The sequence below is a fragment of the Eleginops maclovinus genome, chromosome 17, assembly GCF_036324505.1.
Source record: "Eleginops maclovinus isolate JMC-PN-2008 ecotype Puerto Natales chromosome 17, JC_Emac_rtc_rv5, whole genome shotgun sequence".
Classification (NCBI taxonomy): Eukaryota; Metazoa; Chordata; class Actinopteri; order Perciformes; family Eleginopidae; genus Eleginops; species Eleginops maclovinus.
Genome location: NC_086365.1, coordinates 14811452 through 14829279, shown reverse-complemented (window position 1 = coordinate 14829279; position 17828 = coordinate 14811452). Strand labels below are relative to the sequence as shown.

At 43.4% G+C, this 17828-nt stretch overlaps 3 protein-coding genes across 8 annotated transcripts in view; 2 read left to right on the top strand and 1 right to left on the bottom strand.

The window, feature by feature from the left end:
• Positions 1 to 5812, top strand: part of mkln1 (muskelin 1, intracellular mediator containing kelch motifs) — a 36682-nt gene extending 30870 nt beyond the window's left edge. For 2 of the 3 annotated variants that reach the window (XR_010167779.1, XR_010167780.1), the window contains one exon: positions 4388 to 5812. The gene's annotated coding sequence lies outside the window, so the exon portion shown is untranslated. Of the gene's footprint in view, positions 1 to 3034; positions 3075 to 4387 lie in introns of all 3 variants that reach the window. The other variant, XR_010167781.1, reaches the window with a different exon arrangement.
• A 228-nt stretch (positions 5813 to 6040) lies between these two features.
• LOC134879107 (histidine ammonia-lyase-like) lies at positions 6041 to 14404 on the top strand. The gene is made up of 20 exons (XM_063905431.1): positions 6041 to 7284; positions 7360 to 7411; positions 7550 to 7577; positions 7999 to 8073; positions 8148 to 8220; positions 8297 to 8363; positions 8473 to 8510; positions 8824 to 8949; positions 9239 to 9378; positions 10004 to 10051; positions 10215 to 10362; positions 10560 to 10655; positions 10752 to 10810; positions 10958 to 11038; positions 11638 to 11703; positions 11815 to 11980; positions 12587 to 12721; positions 12790 to 12898; positions 13483 to 13552; positions 13629 to 14404. Exons 1-20 carry the CDS (start codon positions 7047 to 7049, stop codon positions 13683 to 13685), a joined length of 1872 nt encoding a protein of 623 aa, XP_063761501.1. The 5' UTR covers positions 6041 to 7046; the 3' UTR covers positions 13686 to 14404.
• nfyba (nuclear transcription factor Y, beta a) lies at positions 13750 to 17797 on the bottom strand. Of its 4 annotated transcripts, none has more exons than XM_063905433.1 (7): positions 17671 to 17797; positions 16168 to 16270; positions 15951 to 16081; positions 15677 to 15874; positions 14948 to 15029; positions 14787 to 14866; positions 13750 to 14268 (listed from the first exon to the last, which is right to left on the bottom strand). In XM_063905433.1, the coding sequence occupies exons 2-7, from the start codon at positions 16268 to 16270 to the stop codon at positions 14236 to 14238; spliced, it is 627 nt and encodes a 208-aa protein (XP_063761503.1). In that variant the 5' UTR covers positions 17671 to 17797; the 3' UTR covers positions 13750 to 14235. The 4 variants fall into 4 exon arrangements, with proteins under 4 accessions (XP_063761503.1, XP_063761505.1, XP_063761504.1 ...); XM_063905435.1 differs by having other exon boundaries at positions 16174 to 16270; XM_063905434.1 differs by lacking the exon at positions 17671 to 17797 and adding an exon at positions 17386 to 17663.
• Positions 17798 to 17828: the final 31 nt, after the last annotated feature.

Here is a 17828-nt window from a genome sequence, read left to right as displayed (position 1 = left end):
CAACAGAAGCTTTCTTAAAGCCATCCTATAGTTGTGTCTTCACATTTTCTGGGAACTCTAATGGAGGGATATGAATTCATTCCTTTCCCATTACCCAACAATGAGTTTAATTTACTCTAGAAATGGGCACATTGGTCCAGCTGGCGTTGTGTTTGGCTTTTGGATTAAAGTCCGGCAGCAGACTGTTGCCCTGCAGAAACCCTCAGATTGACTCAGTCGCTTGTAGCCATGACGACGATGTTCACAAACGTCCCAGGAATTGCTTTCATGGCACTTCTACTATGCCTGCATTCACTGAGCTCCAATTCTCCCTCGATTGAGACATCACGACTTCAGATCCTTCTCTGAAATAAGACAAATCAACAAACTATTTGATCGTATAAATCCAATTGCTATTGCGGTGGCAGCTCCACTGGTGGCTGATAGGAAATGTGGGAACAAATAGGAGAGATAGCATCAGGGGTGTGGAGGTTTCCCTGGGTGTTTCCTGCCTCTGGAACGAGTCATTAATAACAGGCTTTAGAGGGCGAGATTCAAAGACATCAGGAGTCACGCTTGGACTGCATGTTCTTTAATTGCTGTGTAGTTGTTTCATCGTGTTTTGTGACAAATGAAACTCAAACGACCGCCTCAACAACTCAACTTTCAGTTTAGACCCATCTGTCCAGACTCAAATGATATGTAGTGATCATAGCCAGAATGAACAGGGGGCCAAGAATTGGATTTGGAGTTTGATGCCTGGAGGCCTTGTCAGTCAGTTAGTGGTACAATCATTTTTGAAAAGAGGAACATCAGATAGGATAGGAGCACCGTGTACGAGCAGCTGGTCAGCATGCTTTCTTTACTGTGGTGGCTGTAGTGAGGCGCATGAGTTGTGTCAGTTCACAGTCAGATTAGCCCTGATGTTCACACCTGTTTGCCTGATGATCACACCCAGTGTTCCTCTGGCCAGCAGCATGCATCAGGACGGCTGCCGGTAGTCATGCATGCAACTGGCCAGAGGAATGTCATGTTAGCTCTAGTGCTTACAGTTTGATGCTTGAGATTTCACCCTCCATTAGCTCCATGTGGCTGATGCACTTCATCTGGAGAGCTGGAGCCAAGATCAGTGAGCAAATGGCAGATGGAGGGAGGGAAGGATGTGTCACAGAGCTTCCTGAAGCCACTGACTTGTTTCCTCTTCTCATTGGTCTACTTGTCAGCGGTGACTGTGATGCAGGAAGGATGTTTTTCATCCTCCTGTTCCACTTATACTCTGCTGATCACCCCTACTTTCTGTCACAGACTGCTCACCAAGGATGAATAACTGAACACCGTTGCTGATATTTTGTGCTGATATGCAGTAAATGTCTGAAGAGAAAAAAGACATTTGCCAACGATTCTGTATTGTTTGACATCGTCTCGTCACGGGAAGACATGAAAGCTTCAGACTGGGAAGCATCTCTTTTACACTTTTTTAAAACTCCTGAGCAGAAGGATTTTATGCATCATATAAACACACTGACAAATGTTCTTTCTGTGACCTTGTGGTTTAACATACAGTCAGCGCATCATCTCCAGGGTCTACCTGCATTTCCTGTCTGTATCATATCTCTATTTCCACTCTGGTATTTTTGTAAGCAAATTGAAAATACCATGTGTCAACACACCAAAAATCTTCAGTTTTGTATTTATTTTAGGTTGGAGAAACAGATCCTCAGCTGCCACAAACATTGTCCATTATGAATGAAATTCTACTATGGCCACACAACTGTTAGAATACATGGAAATAAAATCCACTCTCAGGGAGGAATCTCCATCCTGTCAAAGTTGGATGACAAAACTGTCTGACTTTTCACACCAGCCCAGCATGGGTCACACTGATATAATGTGTGTGTGTGTGTGTGTGCCGGCACCGTGCCGTGCCCTCTCATGTCCGCCGTTTGGAAATTCTTCAGCCCTGAGCTCAGCTCCGTGCCGGCCGGCGCTCCGGTGGGTTGATCCATTGCCCCCCCCACTCGCTTCATTAGCCCACCACAATGAGGCGGGCATTTAAGGAATGTGAGTGTGAATTCTTCCTCCTACCCCTCGTACTCCCCACCTCCTCATCACCTTCTGTGTCTTCTTTAAACATTCACTGTTCCCCCCCACACACTGCAATCCTCTCTCCTCTCACACACACACACACACACACGGGGGGGGGGGGGGCGGTTATTGGATGAGCTAATAAAACTACAACATAAATAATATAAATAACCTAAAACCCTAATTAAACAATAAAAACCTTGATAAATAATGAAGATTTTAAGACAATTTAAAAGAGGATGTTGCTATAAATATCAAAACACAGTACAGCATTATCATAAATCTAATAAAACTATAAAATTAATCATTTAAATTTACAGACATTTTAGAAGAGCCCATGTGCCACATCCTATAGTACCCCCTTAAACATCTCCCCTTCCTGGTGTTGTCTCCCCCTTCCCCAGGCTTAAACCTCCCACCTCTGTGCTGCTTCTCTTCCAGACTGGCCTCGCTTTCTGAGAACTCTCCTGGTTCCAATCACAAGTAGATAAGATTATAATCCTCCCCATTTCTTCTATCAATTCAAAGCAGATTTACTGAGTGAAAGTCTTCCCTTTGTATTGGACAAATAGTTTTGAACTGGTGCTCAGTGTGTCATTTAGAATGTGATATTGTTCTCAGAGTGAAAGCTGCATGGACTTTCATTTTCTTTTAGGTATAAACAGGTTCAGGAAACTGTAATTAGCATCGGAAACTGTAGACGATTAATAATAAGGGAAAGGAAAGTTTGACCAACCTAACTGCTGTGGAAAACAATGCCTCACTAAATACTTTAACAGACTGAAAACATGAAAAGTGTGTTTACCTTCCTTACAAAACAAGTCTGTTTGCCATCAGAAGGTTATTTCTATGACACAAACAGAAATAAGCAAATTCAAGAACTGTTCTTTATGGTCTCAGCAGCACGCAAGAAAATGTAAACGCAGCTGTAGTGATTGTGAACCTAAAGTGTTATTTTTGCATTTTGCAGGTAAACTGGTGATGATATCTGGGTATCCTCGGCTAGTTGTGTATGTAAATTAAATATATGAAACTGTTTAAGATTGTTCAATTGTTTATAAGCGACTGTATTAACCGTTTACCTTTGTTAGCCAGTTAGCAGCTAATGCTAGCAGCTAATGCTAGCAGCGCGGGGTGGTTGCCTTGACGATGGTTACACGCTGCTATTCCGACATACCTCTACTCCGACATTGATGTCTAATTGTCGGAGTGGCGGCATTTCCATTTTTTTTTAAAAACGTGCCACTACTCCGACAACATTTTTTCCATTGTCGGAGTAGCCGCACTTTACTTTTTTTCCAAACATTCCGACATGAGGTAATTAATATAAAATGGGGGCCATAGGCTTACATAGGCCTGTAGGCCATCTCTGCAAGTGTGTGTGATGTGCTGGGAGGGTGTCGGAAGGTCTGCATCGGTGGTGCGTTGGGTCTGCATAGCTCCACTTAAGTAGAAGCATTCGGAGCGGTAGTTGACACTGTCAGACACGCAGGGCCCCCCCTCCTCCCTCATGGACGCTTCTGATAGCCCTCCCGAATACACCGCCACTGCTCTTCCAAGTCTCTCCATCGTCATCCCATCAGCTCCGGTCTACAGCTCTGCAGAATTGGGAGCAGCCTCGATGGCTTGCATGGCTTTAATATGTTAAAGAATATGTTAAAAAGACACACAAACAAAAATGAAAGAAAGACTGTAGACTGTCGGAATGGCGGTACTAAAATTGTGAAGTAATAGGGGAATGTCGGAATAGGGGGTGCACTCCCTTGACGATGAACCGTCGTGTGAGGGAGTCCTGTCGCTTATATTAGCATTAAGTAGGCCAGTTTACTAAGAAACACGTTTATTAAGCAGAACGTATCTGTATAGCATGTGGAGTTTGAACTCAATGTTTATTTTGATAAGGTGAGAAAGGGCAATGAGCATCTCTGTGTAGAAACTGGAAGCAGTAAACAAAACGTTTTATATAGAATTTTTGCAACAAACCTTTATTAACAGTGCATCCAAATGTACCTTGTCTGTCAAACTATGCATAAACAACATTTATCCAGCTTGTTGTGTTCGCACAGAATCTACCCTATGACTACAGATTTCTCCAGATTACAGGAAGCATTTATAGCATATTTTTAGCTGCCGGGATGAGCTGTTTATTATTTTAATGATCTTAATGAATCTATCGAATTATCTTCCCTTATCTGTAAGTTTAAGTAGATGTGTGTTCATGTTGTAATAGCATTACCTCTCCTCTCTGTGTTGTTGCTTTGTTTATCATTATACCATTGTTATAGGGTGATGGCTAAAGTGAAAATGTCCAATCTTTCATCAGGAAAATGGTCTTCGTTGTTTGCTGCTCAACCCTGAGTGGGAGGAGGCCTGACACGAGAGTAATGATGGGACCCAGAACTCTCCACACCTTGTTATCTGAAGCCTGGTACCAAGTGGAGCTGCATCTGGAGCCGTGACTACAGTACGTCGATGTGTGTGAGTGTGGGTGTTTTTCTTAAAGATTTTTGGAAAGGTTCAGGGTCAGAAGGTTCTGCTCTAAGCAAATGCCTCTCCTTTGTTTTGACTGTGAACAGATTTGTTGTTAACCCTCCTTCTATCTGTTTACACATTTCCTCTTCGGAATGGAGAAGGTGGAGGGGCGTAAAGGTTAAAGGGAGGAAGTAGGTGACGTATGATACCTTAAGAAAGGGAGTGGAAGGAGGTGTTTGTGTGTGCCATGGAGGAACATTCCCTGGAGAGGAAGCTAACTGACTGTGGAGTCTCGAGGGAATCAGTGACAGCCGGGGTCGAGCTGACGGACACACACCTCTATCTGCCTTTGAAAGGACACACACACACACACACACACACACACACACACACTTATCTGGAGGTGCTACAGCTCCGACTGACACCGCAAACTGTCGGCCAGATCCACAGCAGACACACACACACACACACACACACACACACACACACACACACACACACACACACACACACACACACACACACACACACACACACACACACACACTGTCCTCTGATGAATAAGGCTCTGTTTTTGTTAGAAGAAATCTCCGAGGTCATTTCCAACTCTTCTCTGGCAAACGTCAGCCACAATGAGAGAGTTCCTTTTGAACAGGTGCATTCATCAAAGCTCTGCACTTCCCAGGTCCCAAGTTTCCCCTTCGCTGTCTCCTATCAGTGACACATCTAGGTAGTGGAATTGTTTCCAAGGTCAAGATATAACAGGACATCTCAATCCAGACTGTTTTACAATACATTTTCCCATCCGAATGAAAAGAAAGTTGCTTGGAAGAACTTCACTTTAGTTTTCAGAGTTCAATCTTATCTGCTACCTTTATGGTTACAGATTGGAGAATCAGACTCAAATCAGTGTCATTTTATACTCATAAACCCTAACTTTAAACCTTATTTTGGGAGAATCCTCCACTCATTATCCAGATTTTACTTTTTAATAAGTAAGTGTATTCACAGTATAAAGATATTCTACTTTTGAACACCCTGAGCGTCCCTCTAACACCCCCCTCAGGACCAACTCTAACATCAGTATCTAGCTGAGAGACTTTTTATCCTCCCATAATGTTAAGTATTTAGTTATAAAGCCATAAAATACTTGGATTTTCATCCGTAAGAGATGGTTTGCTGTTATTAATAGTGTCTTATATTAACAAAGAGATGGGTGGACGTGGAGGATGACCAGACAAACTGTAGCACCAGAGGAAAGGGAAAGGGTGGAGGCTGGGTTTTGTGTACATGTCTTTGTTGGGAGTCACTCTTTAGACAGAACATCGATGGGCTGCCCGTTTATTGTGAGTTTGTGCGCTTTTGTTTCTCCGTCGCAGGACACTGAAGTGTGCTTTTTATTTACAGAGTGGGGGGGGGGGGTCTCAGGAAACCGGCGGGGGGAAAAGGGCGGAGGTTCTATAGGTGGAAATGAGCCACGTGGGTGTTGGCCTGACGGAGACTATTTGCAGCCCAGGGGCCCTGAAGTGGGGCCACCCTCAGGAAATGTGCCATTTTACATTTACATTACGTGTACATTGAGGTATTTAGCCCCCTCAGGGATGGGGTGTACAGCATCTTTAACATCTACATGCTACAAAAGGCTCAGAAAAAACACAAAATAAGTTACCATAGACGACACACACATTTACATTTCACCAGGAGACTAAGATCCAATTCAAGCACTGAGTTAGTGCATTGAAGAAATCAACCACTGGATGTGTCAGAACATCTTCAATTAAAGAAAAAACTGAGGTAATTGTTTCTGGAGCCAAGGAGGAACAAGTCAGAAATCTAGGTGTCTCGGACTCTGACCAGAATTTCAACAGTCGCATTAAAACAATTACTAACTCAGTCTACTATCACCTGAAGAATACATCTAGGATTAAAGGACTAATGTCACAGCAGGATCTAGAAAAACCTGTCCACGCATTCATCTTCAGTAGACTGGACTACTGTAACGGTGTCTTCACAGGTCAGAGTCCTCTCTAACTCTAAGAGAGTGGATCACATCACTCCAGTTCTGAGGCCTTTTCCCCGGCGTAATGTCTGTCAAAGGATTGGTTTATAAAGCATTGAATTCTTTAGGGCCAAAATACATTTCTGACCTCCTGCTACATTATGAACCATCCAGAACCGTCAGGTCTTCTGGGACAGCTCTGCTTTCTGTCCCCAGAGTCAGCACCAAACATATTGTTCAGTTATCATGCTCTAAATATCTGGAACAAACTAGCAGAAACCTGCAGGTCCGCTGTAATATGTATTCTTGTTTATGCATTTTGAATGGCCTGGTGTCGAAATGTGCTCTACTGTTTAACTCGCCTTGCTTTGCAGGGATGTTAATAAGTACATGAGGGACATTTTATCCAGCAGGATGGACCAGTCACTGTGGGAGGACCTGCTAATGTCACCTTTAAAACACCAGTGTGTAACCTCAAAGCTGTGAGCGTTTTGCACATATTCGCTGCACTATGCGCTGCGTGTCTGTTTGTGTCCGTGGCGAGTGGTTCAGGGTGCCTTGCGGCGGCCCCTCGGCCACCATCCAGTCTCTGGGGTCCGAGGCCCTGCAGCGTTACCATAGGGCCAAGAAGCTGGAAGATGGAGACACAGAGGTGGAGTTCAGCCTGCGGAGGGTTCAGTGTGCACAGCTGCTGCACCCTGAGGACAGGGCAGAGGACGTCCTGCAGGACAACGATTTTGTGCACCTGGGTAAGGGTCTTTAAGTTGTGTACCTGCAGCTGATTTTTGGAGGGGTATTCTTTTTAACTGCATTTGTGTTTGAAGTGTTTGCAGGAGAAAGTGCCACACACTACTCCTCTCCGATGGAAATGGCAGTGTATCCTTCGACTCACTTTTAATGTCATTTCAATAGACGCCTTGCTCACATACTGAGGAGATTATAAATAATTGCACCAGCACCTGTTTATCTTGTTCATCATTGAAAGTAAGTGTCTCCTTAACCTGCTGCAAACAGGCAAACCCCCTACCAAGAGGCCAAAGAGGTCAGTATGCAGCTTTTTATTTTATCCTATGAAATATGGTTATTAAAGAGGCCCTATTCTGCTGGCGGGTTCCCTTTCCTGTAATGTGTTATATAGGTTTGTGTGCATCTAAATGGTCTGCAAAGGCTATAATCCCCTCAGAATTATATTTCTTTCATAGATTTTGACTTTTTCTTTTTTTCAAATTTTTGTATAATTTGACTCTTTTCAGAATTTGACTGACAGAGGGTGAAAAGAGGAAAAATAAATAGCTTTTTGAACATTAAAACATGGACACATGTCACAGTAGAGACACTAAATACTGTAAATGTAAATATATGCACCTGGAAATGAGCAGAATATGTCCTCTTTATAAAATGACCACTACAGAAAGCAGCTTTAGTGTTTAGTTAATGGTTTCCTGTTTGGTTTTTGCCCCCAGTACATTCAGCTGGATGGAAACAGTCTGACCACAGCTGCTCTGGTCGGCTTGGGGCAAGGCTTGTTCAAAATAAAGGTGAGAAAGGTCCCAGATGTTTTCAAATGAAGAACAAAGTAAAAACTGATGTTTGCTGTTGGCTTTCCTCCCAGCTGACGCCTGAAGCTGAGCAGCGAGCCGTTCAGGGCCGAGAGGTTATCGATGCTTTTATAAGAGAAGACAAGGGTGTGTTGTTCATTCTGCATTTCCTCTTTCTAAGGACTCAAGCGTGACTTACTTCAGCAGTACTTTTTCATTGCAGTTGTGTATGGAGTCAACACTGGGTTTGGAAAGTTTGCACACACACTCATACCGAAAGAGCAGCTAGGGTAAGTCATGACTCTAATAAACTACAAGCATCTACAGGCCGGAGAAACACATATATTCATATATTTCATGATAATCACATATTCAGCCTGTCATTTCCTCCATGTATAGGCAGCTGCAGGCCAACGTGATCCGCTCTCATAGCGCTGGTAAGTTATCACACACACACACACACACACACACACACACACACACACACACACACACACTGGCTAATAAACACTCAAAGGAAATCATCTCCCTCCTTGTGGCTTTCAATGATTTCATCTTACAGTTATACATTTATAATGTGAGCAGCAACGCTTGTAGTATCAGTCAGTGTGTGTGTGTGTGTGTGTGTGTGTGTGTGTGTGTGTGTGTGTGTGTGTGTGTGTGTGTGTGTGTGTGTGTGTGTGTGTGTGTGTGTGTGTGTGTGTGTGTGTGTGTGTGTGTGTGTGTGTGTGTGTGTGTGTGTGAGAGAAGGTGTTGGTGCCCCATTGAGTGCAGAGAGGACTCGTATGCTGCTGGCTCTGAGGATCAACGTCATTGCGAAAGGCCACAGCGGCGTATCGATGGAAACGCTCGGCGCTATGATCAAGGCGTTCAACGGTGGACAACAACTCTGCTTTATGATATTCTCCGTTACTGTAGTTGCACTTCATCCCTACTCTGTGTGGCATGCATAGTCAGTACAGGCGACTGAAAGTCATTTACATAAAGTGATAAACTAAAGTCTTACACACTGCTAAAAGTGATCAGAAATTGGAATATTGTACTTTAATATATTTATACTCTGTAAAGAAAAATAATTGATATTGCAATATCAAACAGCTGTGAAGCTTTTGGTGTGATCTAAATCGAGTTTTATTTGATTTAACTCGTGTTCTGTGTGTTCCAGCGTCCTGTTTGTCCTGGGTACCTGAGAAGGGTACGGTGGGAGCGAGTGGAGACCTCGCCCCCCTGGCCCACCTCACCCTGGGCCTGATGGGGGAGGGCAGGATGTGGTCACCACAGAGCGACTGGGCTGATGCAAAGGCTGTGAGTTAAACACCATAAAGGCCAAGTTATATTAACGCACAGTTTTTGAGTTAGATACATTTTTAGAAGCAGTTTATTAATGAATAATGTGCAAAAGAAATGCTCTATAGGTCTGTAACGAGTCATGGGGAAGAACCTGGGTGTTAAACTAATAACAACAATCATAATAGTCATACATTTTATTTATAGAGCGCTTTTCATTTTAAAATGTATAACAACAACAACACACTTACAATATATGAAGCAATAAATAAAATATGATTACAGATTAAAAGCTGTTCTGTAAATAACATATTTTAATTCAAGATGATGGTTTTATCGCTGTGAAAAACCCATGACCTTTTTTACTAACTCACTTAATGGCGAACTATCTGGAGGGTTTTGAGAAAGTATGTGAATAGTAAAGCTGCAGCAGGTCTACCACATGTTTGTAAATTATTGCCGCAGGTTTAGTTACTCTGCAGATATTGTCCAGCGGGTTAGACGTCACACATTTAGCTGTATATTCCTGAAAATGTAAAGCTAAAATTGCAGGTTTTTGAGGAAAATGCAACCAAAACACAGAAACCATACAAGCCTTTACACACATGTAACTGACTGATGATATCCATGGTGTTATTTTCAGGTGCTGGAGGGCCATGGACTCAAACCTGTCGTGCTGAAACCAAAAGAGGTGCTTTTTTACTTTAGTTATGCACGCAAAATACAGTTTATTAAATCTACAACCAAAAAGCACTATTTCTACAAGCTGATTTGCATGCATGCTTACTGGTATTATGCTACTTTGCACAGTGGATCATTTTGGGTTATTCTAATGATGGTGGTTGTTTGGACAGGGCATCGCTCTGATCAACGGGACTCAGCTGATCTCCTCTCTGGGTGCGGAGGCGGTGGAGAGAGCCCTCGCAGTGGCCAGACAGGCGGACATCATCGCTGCTCTGAGTCTGGAGGCCCTTAAAGGCACCACCAGGGCCTTCCACAGTGGTACACTTCAATGCTCAGCCACACACACACACACACACACACACACACACACACACACACACACACACACACACACACACACACACACACACACACACACACACACACACACACACACACACACACACACACACACACACACACACACACACTGTAGAGGTTGAAGTGTCCTGACTAACACACATGTTGTCCTGCAGCTCTGCATGCTGTCAGGCCTCACCCCGGTCAGGTGGAGGTGGCTGAGAGGCTGCGCTCTCTGTTAGACTCTCATGTCTTCCCTTCTCTCATCTCAGGTAGGACCAACACACACACACACACACACACACACCCCCACACACACAGACTTCATCATAATTTATAATGGTTATTTTGTGGTGTTCCTCCTGTAGAGAGTCATAGATCATGCAGTCGTGTTCAGGATGCCTACACCCTGCGCTGCATACCTCAGGTGTGTGTGTTAATACTCAAAAACAAAACTGTGGACTGTACTATACCAACTAAACCTGATAAAGGTGCAGTTAAATATAAATATAATGTGATAAAACAGAGCAGTGTGGAGGCAGATGACTTGTTGTGTCTGTCTCTCTGGGTGCAGGTTCATGGAGTGGTGAACGACACCATCGCTTTTGTCCAGAAAGTGATTTCCACAGAGCTGAACAGCGCCACTGACAACCCAGTATCCTTCAGAGAGGAGACAAAGACAATAAATCTCGTCATCTAACTGTTGCCAAGAACGCAAAGCTGATTTACTAATATCTAAAGTAAATCTTTACTAGTGATTTATGTGTACAATGTGGGCCTCTAGCGAAGGCATCAAAGCCCCCAACAGATCCCATCTCTCACTAACTATACTGCAGGAAAAGTAGGATTAGAGCGAGGTTGTCTTTGGAGAGATTATTAAAATATGTATGCTGTTTGAAATTAGATATAAATATAAATGTATATGAGGTTGGATTCTGTCCAAACGTCTCTTTTAAGACAAAGCCTACAGCGTGTTAAACCAGGATCACCTCATTTTTTAGGCTTACCCCCCACAGTAGGGGCTTTAAAAGTGATGCATTTAAAGACTTGTCGTATTCCTCTTTATAAATTAAGATAACTTAGAAGTCAGAGATGTATAGGAGTAGAATATGTTCTCCTGATTCCTGATGCATTTCATTAGGATAGGTCATTTCCCCCTCCAGCATGTGGTACACATGTCATACCACTAGATGGCAGTGTTCAGCGAGCAACGAACGACTGAAAGGTGTTTTATGAGCCTTAACTTTTCCACAGCTGGTATTTGCAGAAACCAGGGAGATCATATCTGGAGGGAACTTCCATGGAGAGTATCCAGCCAAGGTGACGTCACACTGGACTGAGTGATGAGACCCCTGCTGGATTTACTGTCCTCTTACTGTCTCTTGCGTTTGGGTTCATGGGCTCATACATGTTGTCTTATTTCTGCTTCAGGCCCTCGACTACCTGGCCATAGGAGTGCACGAGCTGGCTAGTATGAGTGAGCGGAGGACGGAGCGGCTGGTGAACCCGGCGCTCAGCGACCTGCCGGCCTTCCTGGTGCGGGACGGAGGCCTGAACTCAGGCTTCATGATTGCTCACTGCACTGCTGCTGCCTTAGGTGTGTCCAATTCGTTTCCCACCAGATATAGAAAACTTTATACATTATAGGTGTCACTTCAAATCGACAGTATGCCAAAAATACACTTGTTTTTTAAGTCTAAAATATCAGAGAAGAGATGATCCATGTTGATCCATGTGTGCTGTGACAACAAAGACAAACAAACACACAGTTAAACTGTAAAAAGATTTATGATGAAAGTGCAGAAAGACCCCTCCCCCCCGCCTGCGCCCCGTGGATGCTTCAAATTTCACATCAATCCATCAAGTAGACCAGACATTTCACTGAAGGACAGAGATGTCCTAGCTAACGTTGGTGCTAGAGCAAAAGGTCAGGAGGTCACAGAGGTCAGAAGCGTTCCCTCTCTGGAACTACATTTTACAATCCGTCCAATCAGTGTGAGTTATTTTGGTATGGACCTCAGTGGTAGTTGTAATGAATACACACGACCCCTGAAAATGAAAAACATGGATGTTGTCTCTAAGATGCTCAACACTTCTCATACAGTGATATTAGAGAGAGGTCTACACTTTGTTAAAGCTCTAAATACCATCATGTCCTTCACCCTCTCCTCCCTGTGTGTGTACTCTCTGTCCGTCCCCACAGTGTCAGAGAACAAGGTCCTGTGCCACCCGTCCTCCGTGGACTCCCTGTCCACCAGTGCGGCTACAGAGGACCACGTGTCTATGGGTGGCTGGGCGGCTCGCAAAGCCCTGAGGGTCGTGGAACATGTGGAGCAAGGTGACACTGACACACACAAACACACTTTGAGCCTCTGGGAGCAAACAAACCTGTGTGTGTGTTTGCAGTGCTGGCCATTGAGCTGCTGGCCGCCTGCCAGGCTCTGGAGTTCCTGCGTCCTCTGAAGACCACGGCTCCTCTGGAGGGGGTCTACCAGCTGCTGCGCTCTGTGGTCAGGTAAACATTTAGATATAGTTTCCATCCCTATGATGGTTGCTTAGAGGTGCATTAAACCAAAAAGCCTGATTGGAGGTACAAAAAAACATGCCTGCCTACATTTCCCTTCAGCCTCTCCTCTCCTCCTCTCCCAACGTCTCAGTTTAATTAATCCTGAGGGAAATCAACCGGTTAATTGATTTAATTAAGACCTATAAAAGGGATTTTACTGGGAAACTTATTTAGCTTAGAAAATATATTTGCACACGTCTCTTTCCCAATGTATTTCAATGGGAACAAGTATTTGTTGGCCCAAATGACATTATGGATACGAGCGTAACTGTAGTACCACCATCTGGCCACTAGGGAAATGGTCTTAAATGACTGAGCTCTTTCCGGAAGGCTTGGGTGGTGCTCCTTGGTGAGATTTGGAGCTATTTGCAATTTCCCCAAACTAAAACTGAGCTAGAAACATCAGAGCCCTCTGAATACTGTCATGATTTACAGAGCAGTTTGAGTCTTTTTCTTCCAGGAAGCAGGAAAATAGTTTCCTCATACGATTTTGTTTATACTATGAGTGTCCTTACTAATCCTCCTCCCTCCAGTCCATGGGACAGAGACCGAGTCATGAGTCCTGACATCGAAGCTGCTCACACACTCATCAGACAGCAGAAGGTAAGTCTGTCCCAAATCATCCCTATCATTTTACTGAGGAACTGTACTGACGTCACGTGATGACTGTTTTCCTCAGCTCTGGGCGACAGTTCAGCCGTTCATGGAGGAGTACAGGAAGAAGCTGCACGCATGATGAGGCCGGAGAGGAAAGCTATGCAAAATTTGGGATTGTTTTATGCAATAAAAACCAGGAGAAGTTATATAACTTTTGAATTTTTATTCAAAGGATTGACATTAATGCACATGGTAAATCGTGTTAACTTACAAAAGAGCTGCATGATCTGATGCGACAGTAACGACGTGCCCTCTGGAGAAGGTGTTCAAAAATAAACATCCAATACAACAATTCCCAATACCCCCCCCCTCCTAGATGAAATGAATGCATAAAAAGCAAACACATTAACACAGAAAAATAATTTGACCACTAAATCATGTAATAATAACACTAGCCTTTAAAATAAAGCCTCAAATTTCCCAGCTGCTTTTGAATGCAATCCAAACACATCTGGTACCTCACAACTAGGAACTACTTTCTACTGAACAGGTAGTGATTTCTCTGTACATCCTCCCCCCCTCCCCCCGTGTCCGCCTGATGACCTTCAGCCTGTGGCGGGCTCAGAGGTCATCGGGCGGGTGTCGGCCCGGGAAGGAGCCGCTGTGTTTGGGCTCGGGTCGAAGCCTCGTCATGAAAACTGGATCTGTTGTACGTTGGGAATCTGCAACACGGGAAGCAAGTTACGTATCAAGGAAGCAACAAGAAATGCCTTGTTTTGTTAAAGAAACTGGTATACAAAGATCCAGAATACTTGTTTGTCATGAGACTTGAGTGTCATAAATAAAACTTCAATCCTTTTTATTCTCAAGTGAAGTTATTTGCATTAAAGAAAGTATTTGCTCGATTAAAATAGTAAAAGTATAATGAAAGGATGGATGTTAGCTCCTAAGCGCTATTGCTAGCAAGTTAAACGGGATAATTCCTCTCTTATGATGCTGTGAAAACATCTTCAGACAGCTGGATTTCTTTGAACACATCTTGATAAACCTTTTCCTAATTCTCATATCACTGAATTGAGCTTGAACGCATCATAATGAAACTGTGTACCCTCACTAGCTCTCTTCCTCTTGTCTAAAAATTGGTTGGCTGGTCTTGAAACTGATCTCCAAAATGCATCTTTATACTTAATGAAAGTGCAATCACTTAAGGAACCCCTGATTGTAATTGCTGTGTGTTTACCTGTTGATATGAAGTGGTGTACACCATGACGTTCTGCTGCTGACCGTCGGCTGTGATGATCCCCGCTGGCATCGGATTTGCTGTACGGGCAGAAAGGTGGATTTTATTCAGACTGAACTGAACAGAGTGTGAAAACATACATTCGGTCCGTTGATACTCACAAAAGCTATCGTCCGTGAGATCGTCTCCCAGGCTATCTCCCACAGAAGACACTCCAGGAATCCCCTTCTCCCCCTTCATGGCCTGCAAGAGGAGCGTTACACATGTGAGCACATCTGGAACTAACCGGCAACTTATTGACTTTATCGTCAGTCGCTTTACATTAAAGCTAAACATCATTCATTGCAACGAGAAATTCCCTGATACTATTTGCAGTCCTTTGCCGTCACATCGTTGAAATCAGGAGAAAACTCTATCGGTTAGGCGTTCATAAAACTAACAAACAGCACTTTAAACAGTGTTTCCACAAATTCAGGGTCGCAAAATGTATTGTTTTTAAGCATTTTAACCCAATTTGTGACAATACACATGTTCCTGCTGAAGTTCCTAACACACGTGGTGGTAAAGGATACTTAGATTATCATTTATATGGTAATGAAATGTTTTAAAATGGATTTTTTGACCAGATTTAATCCGATTAAAGCAATTTTCCTACTGGAATCAATTTAGCAGCACTATATCTAAACCTCCTCTGATGGGTACTTTTGCTACAGATGCAAATCCATTAGCTATGCTGTAAACCGTGTTATACACCATGCAAAAACAGGACAGTTTGAGGTTTAATATCCGAATAGAAAAGCTTCAGCTCCAAATTCAAATGTCTGAATAAAACAGCATCAAATTATTTTAATTGTTGTGCATGTTTACTGTGCACCCTCAGTGTGTCTCACCTCTCTGAACTTCTGCAGGTAGAGCTTCAGCGGCTCCACGTACATGTCAAAGCCCAGCGTGGACATGGCGAACAGGATGTCCTCTCCGTTGATGGTCTTCCTCTTCTCCTGGTGGCAGCGCTCGCTCGCCTCCGACGTGATGAAGCTGATGAACTCGCTCACACACTCCTGCACACACTCCTTGGCGTCTTTTGCAATCTGAGGAAAAGAGGAACAGATTTATAGCAGCGATGCAAGACCTTTAAAGGATAAAAACGTTGGTTACTCTGCTTACCTTTCCGGTCTGAGGGACGGCGTTCTTCATGATGCGAGCCACGTTGGCGATAGGGAGATAGATGTCCTGCTCCCGGAAGTTCTCTTTAATGCCGCTGTCATCATGGTCGTTCATATTCTCCTCTCCATCATCTATAGGAAACAAACACACGGTTAGAATCAGCTGTTTGTGACCTGAGCTGGAATATTCCAATGGTGGTAGAGTGACGATAACCTACACTCACCATCCTGGGACTGGAGGACGTAGTGACCGGAGGCCATGTACTCTCCACCAGTCATGCTCAGCTGGGAGGTGTCGGTGGTTGAGTTGTCCCCGTCCATCTGCAACACAAACACACATTTCATCATCGGAAGTTATAGCAATATGCATGCACGGTCTGAAGCAATCATTTAAAAAATAACTTCATGCAATCCCACATACCATGCAAAATGATGTTTAAACTAAAGTAAAGGTGCAGCTCCTCAGCGGTTTACTGTACCAAAGTTTAACACAATGCTGTGTCTGTGTTATTAGACGGTTAGCTATAGACAAGAGGGGGTATCCTGATTGAGCACAAGTCATGATTACTTGTTAATAATGACTTAAAATGTAGCTACTTAAGTAAAGTGTCATGTCAAATGTTAATTCCTTATTTGAGATGAATTAAAAAGTCATGTTAGAAGATTTAAAGGTACAGTGTAGTTTTGTATTTGATAAGCTTGCGTCACAGGTTTCTCAAACATACAATACAAATATATACAAGACATAAAACAATTTAAAAAAAAGGTGAATAGAAATGAACCAAGCTTTGTCTCTACTTATTGGCTCACTGTCTTCAGGTCTGATATGGTGCCAGATGTTGAAACAAAGAGCTACATCTCTATTTTAGAAACAGAAACTAGACGTCATGCCTAATTTGGAGGATATTCTCAAAGGTTTAAAAGGGATGCTACCACAACACCCCCCTCCCCCTTCACAATACACGCAGTTTAATATGACGAAATGTGTTGCTGAGACCAATTGACTTCTCTGTAGTGGACCTTTTGTTCACATGCATCTCCTTTCACTCTGCAGATCAACCACTTATTTATTTTCAAATAAAGACGAATGTATTATTACAACAATATCCGTCTATAGGCATAATATGTCTTGTAATTGTGGCTGTCTTTTAACACCAAACTCGGTTCCCAGGAGGATTAGTGTCTTTAAGGAAATTGGCTTTGTGAAGCACATTTTAACTGAATTGTACGACCTGCTTGTTAAGCGCGGCAAGGCCAGTTAGCTTTAATTTAGCAACATGCTACATACATGGATCTGTGTTTAGCTTTCGAATGCTAACTAGCATAATGCTAACAGTAGCTGATGTCAACCAACGAAAGGAGCTAGATAGTTAGCCCGTGTGCTGCTATTAAAATAACCAAATAATGAGCCCAGCATAATAAAGAAAGGCTGTTACCTTCTGCAGATAACATATTCAGGTACATAGTGTCCATTAAACACATTTTCCTTGTGGATCTAACGCCTGCAGAGACAGACGGCCTGTTTTTCTTTGTTTCTTTTGGAGCAAGAAGACGTGGCCTCGGCCGAAATGTTAAATTGTTTTAAAAGTTGAAACTTCCTCCTGATGAAGCAGCCCTCATTCACTCAGACAACAAATAAAAAAATCAGACAGAGACGGACATTTCCATTCGAAGCTAACGAGAAATCGGTTAGCAATCATTGGCCGGAGAGAGACACAAACCTGCAATGAAGCCCTGGTTGGTTACCTTCCTCAGACGGCTGTTTGGTTGGACAGAAAATGGCTGCGAAAGGACCAGTCCCAGCGCGTAGCCGTGATTGTAGTACCGCTGCTAACCAGTAGAGGGCCGTGATGCATTTAGGGACGCGTCTCAAGCTCCG